Source organism: Heteronotia binoei, chromosome 13, assembly GCF_032191835.1.
Source record: "Heteronotia binoei isolate CCM8104 ecotype False Entrance Well chromosome 13, APGP_CSIRO_Hbin_v1, whole genome shotgun sequence".
Classification (NCBI taxonomy): Eukaryota; Metazoa; Chordata; class Lepidosauria; order Squamata; family Gekkonidae; genus Heteronotia; species Heteronotia binoei.
Window position 1 is genome coordinate 47,736,318 of NC_083235.1, and position 12,434 is coordinate 47,748,751.

A 12,434-nucleotide genomic window follows, 5' to 3' on the forward strand; every position below is an offset into this window, starting at 1 on the left:
CTAAATCTAAAAATATTAAACTTAAACAACTCTACTGCAGCCCATGAGCAGGGGAAATGGATATCTGATGCATTTAAAACAGCAACAAGTTATTCCTACTACTCAGCCATAGTCACAGGGTAGACCATCTTCCACCATAGCAATCTAATTGGAGCAAAATCACATTAGAAATGAGTCATGTTTTACCTATTACAGGAGCTGAGACTCCACCATAACCAGCGTTCCAAATCGAAACCATAAAATTTATCCTCACATCTCTATATACCTTGCCATAGCCAATGTTAGTTGCAACCCATGGGTCTCCTGGATTAGCATCAGCATGAGAAAAGTGGTGATTTTAGATGGTTTAATTGTAACTGATTTATCCTAGAAACATTTATAGACTCTTGTATCTGGGCAGAAAAGTAAGCAGCAGTGCTGTACAGTACTGATAATTCCCTAGTCTTCAACATAGTTGAGTAAGGCCTTGTTCACTCATGCAAGCTCTCCTTATGACTGTCACATGGTTCCTCAGACAAGTGCAGTGGCTACTGCTGAAATCCTTGTCAGCAGTGCACCATACACATTTGTACACCTGCATATGTGATTAAGAAAAACAAGTGTGGTTTTCCATGTGGTGAACTAGCCTTTGCTCAACAAACAGTAGTGACTTCTGCAATGGCATTTGTCTCAGGAACCATACACAACTGGAAGGGGAAAAACAAAGGGACCTTGCATGTAATGAATTGCAAAAAAAAAACATTGAAAGAAAGGATAATTCCTCACACACACCCCATTAACAGCAACACATTTGCTCTGAATAGGCTCTCTGTGCTTTAATTGTTTGGTACATATCTACCCTCAGCACAGTATGACAGCTTCTGACATATTCCAGCCAACAATATTTATTGGAGCATCACACCATTTTTGCATTCTAGATAAAAGAGTTTCTTCAATTTCTGAGTCCACTGCATCACCTTTCCCCCTTGGTTGTAACCAATACAAACCCAGAGTTGTTGTGTGTATGTTTTTTTTTAAAAAGCTTGTTAACCTGATAAGATTTATTTAGCAACTAAAATACAATGCAGATTGGCTGCATTGAACACAAAAGCTTTGGTTGGTATGACATCCACAGAGTGTTTTGAAAAATGAACTGACAATCCTGCAAAAAAGTCTGTTGATATCAACATACATTTAGAAATTTTTTAAAAATGCAGCAGTTCCATTTAAAATGGAAAGCAAATTAAAAAAAAACTCAAGTATTAACTTTATTTTTACAAAAATGCTCATTTAAAAATGCTAAATGCCTATAATGCTTTTTAAAAAGGGGGTTCCACACTTACCACAAGTACTGTACCAAATGCAGTGCAACTATGCTTTAAGAATCTGACGAGAAAAACAGGATTCAAAACCTGTAATTAATGCTTGAGAAATATAAAAATTCTTACACAAACACACTGAAATTGAACAGAGGAAAACCACTCAGTATAATAAAACACTTTACAAGTAAAGTGGCCTTAATTTAAAAGGTTAATGATGTGTTTAGCCAATTTTATTCAAAGACTAGAATCATCAAAATATGCTGTTTTAAAAAAATAGCAGGTATAAGCGTGGTTCAGTTTCACATGTTTACTTAAGTAAGCTGGAACATGACTTGCACCAACAACTATATCCTGGAAATGTGAGAGTAGAAATCAGGTAGGCAAATAGATCAGATCCCCTTTTATAAAAATAGTAGTCGTCTTTTAAAGAGAATACTGCTTAACTGTTGAAATGAAGGGAAAGTCAGCATTCTGTATGTTCAAGATACTAGTTTTTCATAGCAGCTGAATGATTCCTTGACAGGAATTACAGGACATTTTCTTGAATGAAGAATTCTAAAAATTGTCCTTTCCCTCAGTAATGTCATAAAAATAGAAAAAGAGGCAGAGGGGAGCTTCCTATATTTCAAGCATTTACTGTATCATGGCTGAAGGGAGGGTTTTCTGCTTGACGGAATATAAATACAGTCCCAGATAAGCCTACATGTGTTCATTCCACAGCAAACCCACATGTTTCTTCAATGGCGGTTAGCAGCTTTTCATAAAGTTTCTCATAGCTTTCATAAGGAGGAATGTCTATTCGATTGAAGCTGCAAGCAAACAGAACAAAAGGTTTAAATAACACCTTCAACTGTAACAAAACCTAGGTATACCCTGCTACACCATAATGATAAAAAAGACTACTAAGTAGAAACCTGTTAGGAATTTTAGATCAATATTCAAAAATAGTTTGATGGCATTAAAACTATTAAATTCAACGCCACAAAAAATCAAAAGCAAGAATTCAATGCCAAAAGCAGCAAAGAGAACTAAGGCTTTTAAAAGCTTTTAACCTGTTAATAGACGTAGACAATTATTGGAACAGAACCTTGTTATTTTAACACAATTCAATCAAAAGAAACCAGGGACTGGATTCCAGCATGTGAAGAGACACATACTGGCTTTTTCTTCAGTGTCCCATATACTCAGGTAATTTTTTTAAAAACACCCAAATTCAAGCAGATTGGTGAAAAAGAGAAAAATTGAAAGACAATCACCAATTAAAAAGTAGGGATTTAAATTCATCTTGGAATAACCTACTAACTAAAATACAGCAAGGGCTTATTTCTAGCATGCTTACATGGAAGGAATGGCAGAGTTCCATGCAGGCACTCAGAACCATTTCAGCTACTCCCCCTTGATTGCATACAGGAACTGTGTGAGCAGCAGGGCAAAGAAAGATGGGTGCAGACTGACAGAAATTTCACCCATTTCCATAACTAAGTTTACCATGAGAGACATGTAACATGTGAAAAAACAGGTTTCCTACCTGTAACTGATGATCTTCGAGTGGTCATCTGTGCAGTCACACTGATGGGATATAGGCGCCCGCGCCGATCTCGATCGGTATTCTTGAAAGCTGCGGATTTCCGCGCCCCAGGCCCAGTGCGCATGCGCAGAAGCCCCACCGCGCATGCTCACAGGGACCGGAGCGGACATCCCGCCAGTTCCTTCTGACCGCTGCGTAAACCCTTAGAGATGGACCGGCAGCGGAGGGGAAGGAGGGCGGGTAGTGTGACTGCACAGATGACCACTCGAAGATCATCAGTTACAGGTAGGAAACCTGTTTATCTTCTTCGTGGTCTCTGTGCATCACACTGATGGGAGATTAGCAAGCCAGAGTCATACCTGGAGGAGGGTGCAACGGTCCATCAGCGAGAGGCCTCTTGAAGCACCGCACGGCCCACTGAAGAACGACTACGCCAGTGCAGGTCCAATGCATAATGTCTCACAAACGTATGAGACCCTGACCACGTGGCAGCGTCGCAAATGTCTTTCAGTGGTACCCCTCTCATGAAGGCTGCTGACGTTGCTAGGGCTCTAGTGGAATGAGCTCTAATTTGTCTCGGCAGAGGTTTTTTGTTGAGTAAGTAGCATAACTTTATGGTCTCAGTTATCCACTTCGAGATCCGTTGTGACGAAACTCTAACACCTCGCGGTGTAGTGGAATACGAAATAAAGAGCCTGGTGTCCTTGCGTTCCGGCCTTACTCTATGTAGGTAGAATGAGAGTGCCCTTTTCACATCGAGGGTATGCAGTCTTCGTTCCAGGTCTGAACCTGGGTTAGGAAAGTATGTGGGTAGACATATTTCCGCATTCAGATGGAAGGGCGATGTCACCTTCGGCAGGAAGGTTACATCAGGTCGCAACCTTACTCCTTCAGCATTGAACTTCAGATATGGCTCGTCACAGCGTAGGGCTGCAAGTTCCCCCACCCTGCGAGCCGATGTTACCGCTACTAGGAAGGCTGTCTTCCAGGATAACAGCTGTAAAGAACATGTTGCCATGGGTTCAAAGGGTTTCCCCGTTAGTGCTTGTAATACAGCTGGGAGGTCCCAGGCAGGGGCTGGGTCTCGCACCGCAGGGTATAACCTCGATAACCCTTTCAGGAACTTTTTGGCATTAGGGTGTGAAAACACCGAGTAGCCTTCAACCTGATCGTGGTTGGCCGATATGGCTGCTAAATATACTCTCACGGACGTTACAGTTAGCCCTTTATCCAGAAGTGAGAGTAGGAAGTCCAATATTAGAGGAAGGCCTGCCTTCCTCGGTTCTTTGTTTGTTCCGGTTACAAATCGGACAAATGTCTTCCACTTGTACTCATATGACTTCCTAGTAGATAACTTTCTGCAGTTTTGTATAACCTGTAGAACCCTGTCAGAGAGACTTGTTACGCCAGCCTCCACGCCGTCAGTTTCAAGTGGGGCACATCGTGATGGATTACTTGCCCCTCGTGGGACAATAAGAGGTCCGAGCTCGTCGGGAATTGATGGAATATCCCGTGAGACAGCGTCATTACAGGGGAGAACCACTGCTGCCTGGGCCACCATGGTGTGATGAGGATCCCCTTGGGGCGTTCGAGGTGGATCTTGTGGACGACCCTCGTGATTAGCGGTACCGGTGGGAAGAGGTACACATGTAAGTGAGTCCATGTTATCAACAGCCCGTCTCCCAGTGCTAGGGGGTCCGCGCCTCCTCTGCAGCAAAACATGTTGCATTTCGAGGTGCTGCGTGTGGCGAAGACGTCTACTTCCGGTGTGCCCCATTTCTGGAACACGGGATGGAGAAACTTCCAATTGAGCTCCCACTCGTGGAGCGAAGCTCCCCCGCGGCTGAGATAGTCCGCACAGGTGTTTAGAGTGCCCGGAAGATGCGTGGCTATCAGGGTCGTGTCTGATTCTCTGCAAATTTCCCAGATTCTTAAGGCTAGGGAGCACAGCTTCCTCGAGACTGTGCCACCCTGTCTGTTTACGTAAGACATGGCAGTAGTGTTGTCTGTCAGAATCGCCACCGTTTTCCTCCCAATTAGATGTTTGAATGAGACAATGGCATGGTGTATGGCTAATAATTCTAGAAAATTGATGTGGTAGCGGAGGAGATCCTGGGGCCACTTGTCCCCCACACATATGTCGTTCATGTGGGCTCCCCAGCCCCATAGTGACGCATCTGTCGTTATGGTCACCGTGGGAGTCTGTTTGTGGAACGGGGCTCCTTGGAGGAGGTTCTCCTCTTCCTGCCACCAAGACAGGGTCTCGAGTACAGTCATCGGGACGGTCAGCTGGCATAAGGGTGGATCCCTTTGATGATTGAACACGCGCAGGAACCATAACTGCAATGTTCTCATGTGGAATCTGGCAAATTTGAGCACTGCTGTGGTCGATGCCATTAGGCCCAAGAGGCGTTGTATTTGGAACGCTGTAACCGTCGGGTTTGTAAGAAACACACGCGTCAGTGAGACGATGTCCTCCGCTCTTTGAGTCGGGAGGAAAGCTGTGCAGATTCGTGAGTCCAGTATGGCTCCTATGAATTGTACCCTTTGAGAGGGTTGTAGTGCTGATTTCCGTGGGTTGACCCGTAGGCCCAGATTTTCCAGAAGGGCTAGGGTGCGCTGTATGTGTTGTAGCAACAGAGGTTTGGAATTTGCCACTATCAGCCAATCGTCTATATAGGGAAAGATATTGATCCCTTGTAGACGCAAGTGAGCTGCCACCACCACCATAGTCTTTGTAAACACTCTCGGTGCCGTGGAGAGGCCAAAGGGTAGGGCCTTGTATTGGAAGTGGGTGTTTCCGATTGTAAACCTGAGGAACTTCCTGTGATCTGGGTGTATAGTTATGTGGAAATATGCATCCTGCAGGTCCAGGGTGGCCATCCAGTCCCCTTGATTTAGTAGGGGCAAGATGTTTTGTAGGGAGACCATTCTGAATTTTTGGGTTAGTATGAATTGGTTCAGGCCCCGGAGGTCCATAATGGGTCGAAGGCCACCATCCTTTTTGGGGATGGTGAAGTATCGGGAGTAGAAACCTTCCCCAATTTGGTTGATTGGTACTTGCTCGATAGCATCTTTTTGGAGGAGAGATTGGACCTCCATCTGCAGAGTGGTGGATGTTCTGGTGTGGATGACGGTGGGAACTATCGGACTTTCCTTGAATTCTAGCTGATAGCCCTTGAGTATTATACTTAAAACCCATTTGTCCGTAGTAATTGTGGACCAAGTGTGGAAATATGGGAAAAGTCTGGTATGGTCCGAGTGGAGGGGGGAAGGGGTAAAATAGGGGAGAAGGCAGTCAAAGGCCCTGTTTGGAGGGCCTATTCCCCTTTTGCCTGGCCGATTGTGAAGAAGTCGGCGAATATTTTGACTTGGGGTTGTAAGGTGGTTTGGAGTATGATGTGGAGCCCTTGGGCCTCCATTGTTGTTCAGCTGGTTGTTTGGGAAACTGCTTCTTGTTCCATGGTTTATTCCAACTGCGTTTGCCTTGGGACTTAGCCGAGATGGGAACCCCTAAATTGCGTGACGTTCTAATGCTTTTGTCCATTTCCTGTAATACAGAATCTGTATTGGAGCTGAACAATCCATTTCCATCAAAAGGGAGGTCCTCAACATAGGATTGAGTATCTGGCTGGAGTGCTGTTGATCTGAGCCAGGAATGACGTCTCAAAGTGATCGCTGAGGTGAGTGTTTTTGCTGCTATGTCACCTGCATGCTTGGCAGAATTGATTTGCTGTTTGGCAAGAGCGATACCTTCTTTTTGGATCTTCTTTATTGCCTGTTTAGCCTGTTCCGACAGGTCCGGGAGGGATGACAACTGGTCCCATAGGGCATATTGATAGCGACCCATACATGCACCATAATTTGCCACCTTCACGCCTAACGAACCTGCAGTGTAGAATCTTCTACCTAGGTTGTCCAGTTTCTTCCCTTCTTTATCTGGGGGAGTAGCGTGCGTTTTTCTGGCCTTTGAGGAGGATGCTACCACCACAGAGTTCGGTTTTGGATGGTTGAATAAAAATTCTGCTGTGGATTCCTGCACCCGATACATGTGGTCGAGTCTTCGGGAGCTTATCGGTGTTGAGGCTGGTCTATCCCATGAGGATTTGGTCGTATGAAGCATGACCGTCGTGAGCGGTAGGGCGATAGCCGTCGAGGTATCTAGCTGTACAACATCGAATACATTGTCCGTAACTATCGGCGTCGGTTGGACCGTCGGTAGCGATAGGGTCATCGCCATCCTCTTAACTAAGTCCCCATAGGATTTTAAGTCCTCGGAAGGAGATATGGGTAATTCCTCACCTACTTTGTTCGATGGGGTAGGTTCGTCCGGGGAGGAGATATCCTGTTCTTCCCGAAGGGAACCTTCGTTAGATTCAGGAGAGGCGTCTCCTGATTCAGAATGTCCGGGAGAACGTTTGGGTGTCTCTGGGACCTTTGGTGAGTCAGGCGTCTTTCGGCGATCCGGGCTCCCCGTACGTGGAGGGGTTTTTTGTCTCTTTGGAGGCGTCGCGTCCGAAGATTTCGAAGCTGATGCAGATGCTTGTTTGGGCCGATACGACGTCCGCGATCTTACCGAAGCTTCGGACTGTTGGTCCCAGTCTAAATGTTTAGGAGGGAACCACGGGAACATGGAGGGCATGGCGCAGGACCCGTACAGATACTGCCACTGCCTCTGGTCCCATGACATGGGTGGTGGTGGTGGTCTGTGAAGGGGGGAACGATCCCTATCGTGGGATCTCTCCTCCGAGTCTCGGGATCGATGACGACCCCGAGGGCTGCGCTGATGTCTATGAGGACTGTCGGAGGAATCGCGCCCGACGCTTCTCCGTCTGGGTGAGGTAGGCCGGTCTCTTTTCGGGGTCCGGGCTCGTCGACGATCAGGGCTGACCGATGGGTCCCGAGTCGGTGTTCGGGTCCGAGCGGTGTCTTCGACAGTGTGTTCTGGCGGGCTGTCCTCCGTTCCCGATTGTTGAGTCAAGTCCAAGTCTCGATCGGAGTCCGAGGAGATGGCGATTTGTGTAGACATCGATGCCAATACCGGGGGGCTTGACCGGCGGCGTGGTGAAGCAAAGAGCTTCAGAGGTGGTACTTTCGCCAGCGACTTCGATGGCGACGTCGGAAGCGAGGTTGCGGATGATTTATGTTTGTCCGCTTTCTTCTTTTTCTTTGCTTCCGGCTGAAGTCCTTTCTCCTCCCTTATCCGTTTTACAGGAGTAGAGGAGTCGGACTTAGATGCCGAGCCCACCTTAGAAGGGCGATCGGCGTCGGGGGCGGTATTGTCGGTGCCGCTTTGTCCCGATGTCGACGGCTTATGTGTCTCCGCTGCCATTTTCTTGGGCGAGAGTGCCTTCTCCATTAGTGCCGCTGCCAGACGGCCCGCGCGGTTTTTCTTCGTTTGGCGGGAAAATTTCGCGCAGTGGGTGCACGTCTCCGGGATGTGTGTTTCCCCTAGGCAGAAAAGGCAGAGATCGTGCCCGTCTGGAGGGGCGATTTTGCTTCCACAGTTCTTGCACCTTTTGAAAAATCCCCACCGCTTTTCCATGCGGGGTGGGTGGGGGAGGGAGCGGGGGGGGGGGGAGCCGAGGCGAATTCTGAGAAGATAAAACTTCTTTCCCCCACGCTCCTTAGTCTTTAAAAAGACTGTTGTGTGGTCTTAGCCAAAGAAAAGTTTCAATTGAATCTAAAAAGTATAGCTCGCAACTTTCAAAAAGGATTTCTACCGACCGTGGCGAGAGATCGACTGATCCAAGCGGCGGTCAGAAGAGAACTGGCGGGATGTCCGCTCCGGTCCCTGTGAGCATGCGCGGTGGGGCTTCTGCGCATGCGCACTGGGCCTGGGGCGCGGAAATCCGCAGCTTTCAAGAATACCGATCGAGATCGGCGCGGGCGCCTATATCCCATCAGTGTGATGCACAGAGACCACGAAGAAGATTGGGTAATCACAAACAGTGAAAATTACATGAGTCTTCAAGTGTTACAAAATGCACCTTCAAGTTTCTGAAACAGTCAAGCCAGAGAGTCCAAAAGATGTCAGGAAGGGGCATGCAAAATGAAGCAGGAATTTTACTTCAGTTAAAGCTCCCTTTGTTATTTTCAATACAACCTACCTACTTCCTCATCAGTTTTGACACAGTATTTAAAACGACAGTGTGAATGGAATGGCATTTTGAGAAGGTTACAGACTGTTGAAAAGTAGCACAAAAATGTAGGCCAGGGGTGTCGAAGTTATTTGTTATGAGGGCCAGAACTGACATATATGAGACTTTGTTGGGCTAGGCTGTGTCAGGTCAGGCCATGTGTGTACTTATTTAAGATTAAATAACAGAGATATAAACTTTTTAAAGGACACATGACTAAAATAAAGCATGCTTAAAACATTAGCACTCATTGGTCTTAAAGGCGCTTTTTTTATATTTCTCCCATGGGATCCAGGAAGCTGGGCAAAGGAAGCTCTAGCTCTTTCCTTCCTTCCCCGGAGGGGGAGGAGCCTCAGCCAATGGAGAAAATAGAGGCTTTGCTCTGTAGGTCCTGTGAGATTAAGCAAGCCTGGCAAAGCAAGCTGTGATGCAGAAGGGAGCAAGAGAGAGGGAGAAGGAAGCAGATGACAGCCAGTTGCTTGGGGGCCTGATTCGGCTCCTGGGCTGCATGTTTGACACCCTTGATGTAGAGTATTAATGACTAGACTGCTACCTGAAAGGAAAGAAAATGAATGGAAATTGGAAATCATTTGCTATAGCTGAACGTTTTGATTACTTGATGAGACTGACTCAAGTGTTTATCACAGGTTAAAATATGACTTCTGGTTAATTAGAGGAGGTAACAGCTTGCAAAGCCTAGAATTCAAGATACCATGTAGGCCACACAGATGTATCAGCACAGTCCTCACTGGGGTCTGTATCTGTTCTGAAAATAGGGTTTTGAAAATTCCACTGCAGAATACCTCAGGAATAACAGAACAGCAAAATAGGTCAGCTTATGTACAACTTAGAAACCTGTATAGTTTCTCCAACTTTACATTAGTTTTAATGCAAAAAAGCAATTCTCACACAATTGACTTGCAACAGACTAATATATTGTTTTTAAAGTTTGAAAAATCACTTCCATCTTTTAATTTCTTAACTAGAGCAAACAGCTTTTACCCAAAATTCCACTTTCTTCCTGTAAAAGAGAAGAAATACAGTAGTGTCTGACTCACCATGTATGAGCTTTGGGCAGATTATTTGTGCTAGCATCAACCTGGTGAATTGTAAATAGTCTTGGACCAGCAGCACCTACAAAAAATCAGCATACAATGAAGCTGCTAGCCAGAGTGCTAGAGAAGTAAACAGTAAAAAGTGCCATAAAGGAGAATAAATGTGGTGTAATAGCCAAAAAGTGTTTCTCCTGGACATCTCCCATTTTGCAAATAGTTCACCTGAGCTTTCTAGGATGCATTAGCAGATTAACTACTCAAAACCAGAACCCCTTTCCCTCCCATGTGATGCCAAGTATGAATATAGTAATATAGTCCTATACAGGAAGTGACCCACTAATAGCCACAAATTCACAGCACTGTAGGGATTTTCTACCTGGAGACAACTTCCTGTTGTTTCCTGACTGCAACTGCTGACTCAGTGCAGCATTGAAGAGGCTTTTACATAATGTATTTTCTCTGTTCCAGCCCTCAAATAGTCCTTGCTACTGGAGGAATCATTTTTTAAAATTTGGGTCTTGCTAACTTGGTATATAGACGGAGGGCTAGAGATTTAATTTTTTTTTTAAAGACAGCTGATGAGAACTAGTACATTATTTCAATTAACTGTTATAAAGCTAGAGAGAATTAGCAATACCCATAAGTTTTAAAAAAAACCCTCTGGAGTGTTTGTGGGGGGAGAACGTTGCTGAAGGTCATGACTGCAAATATGTAGCACAAATGACTGGACTGCTACATGAAGGGGACATTTCTGTCCACACAACAGCCATCCTGGCTCGCTGCAACCTTTCAAAAAAGACTGGTGTAAAGCTAGTTTTGGAAATTACACAGAAAAGCTGGGGAAAATTTGAGAAGTGAAAGACACCATCATACTGTGAGGAATGAGAAAAAAACATTCCTCCCAACAGTATCCAAACCAGGGTAAGTATCCTGTCAGAAAGACCCCGTTCAGTGAAATTTCTTATACTCCCTCAATCTGTACTTCTATGGCACATGGAAACTTTTAAAATTCCAACCTTAAAAGACAATAATTTTTTATTTACACACACACAGATCTCACATGCATCAAAGTTCTATCTGGGCAGAGGCATCATATACAATAACGAATAGCTGTTATGCTGAGATATGAATGCATAAAAATATTCATTAGCTTGCTCATGCAAACTGCACAAATCCAAAGATATATGTTTCTGTTATGATTATGCAAAAGTAAAGTGATACAAAACTGAATCTGTATTTCAGAAATGGCAATTATTTTTATTGCATTTTGCCCAGAGACTGCACCCCACCACAAAATAGGTTTGTTTTTTTTTTTAAAAAATGCATTTGCTACCTTGTAATGCTTTGAAGCCCTGCAGCGGCACCCTGGACGAGCCAGTCACAAACTGCAGCAATCGGGCCCTTCTCTCTTCATCAAATAGCTCCACAGCTTTCCAAAACCATTTCACGATGTTGCTCTCTGGCGTGCAGTGTTTTAACCTGGTGTTGGCCTTCCAGTCATTAACATCTATCTTCCCAAGGCCACAAATTATGAGCTGCTCAGAAATCACACAAACAAAGATCAGTAGCAAAGGCTACATACATTCAGAATTACAAAGTTTTCTACTAGGAATAGGAAGCTGCAGCCCTGGGTAACATGGAATACTTAAAGGAAGGATTTTATTATAAGAAATAACAGTCAATAGGAAATTACAACCTGTTTAAAGTTTTCAAAACACAGTTTTATTTTCAAGATCACAATTTTACAGTTGAATACTATATGGCAAAGAATATAAGGAGATTATTCTGTATTTTCTAGAGAGCAAATCTAGAAATCAACTCTTTCCCTCATTCCATCAGATTCTCAGAAAGCATTTTAAAAGTGGTGAAGAATTTGAACTGGCATGTATTGAGTTACCAGAAAAGACTGGATTCCAAATATCTACACAGACTTTTTTTGTTATCTATGTCATACACTACATATTAGGCTCACAACAAAAGCTATAAACGTCTTAAGTTTTTATACAATGCATACTATTGCACCTTTCTAGATCCAGTTTTTAGGATAAGAACATAAGAGAAGCCGTGTTGGATCAGGCCAATGGCCCATCCAGTCCAACACTGTGCCACACAGTGGCCAAAATTAATATATATACACACACACACACACACTGTGGCTAATAGCCACTGATGGACCTCTGCTCCATATTTTTATCTAACCCCCTCTTGAAGCTGGCTTGTAGCTGCTACCACCTCCTGTGGCAGTGAATTCCACATGTTAATCACCCTTTGGGTGAAGTAGTACCTCCTTTTATCCATTCTAGATAAACTGGTTTCTTGCAGTCTTCCACTTGACATACTACCCCCTGAGCAACATCCCACTCTGACCCTCAAAGACCAGTTTTGTGGGTTGTGCATGTGGCTGTTGAAA

The 12,434-nt window shown here is 44.7% G+C and overlaps 1 protein-coding gene across 1 annotated transcript in view; it reads right to left on the reverse strand.

The window, feature by feature from the left end:
• Window positions 1–1,376: 1,376 nt before the first annotated feature.
• SMURF2 (SMAD specific E3 ubiquitin protein ligase 2) overlaps window positions 1,377–12,434 on the reverse strand; it is a 126,037-nt gene continuing 114,979 nt past the window's right edge. The window contains exons 17-19 of the mRNA XM_060253440.1: window positions 11,358–11,559; window positions 10,028–10,103; window positions 1,377–2,110 (exon numbers count right to left, since the gene is read on the reverse strand). Coding sequence (XP_060109423.1) covers window positions 2,011–2,110; window positions 10,028–10,103; window positions 11,358–11,559 — 378 coding nt within the window. The 3' untranslated portion in view covers window positions 1,377–2,010. The remainder of the gene's footprint in view (window positions 2,111–10,027; window positions 10,104–11,357; window positions 11,560–12,434) is intronic.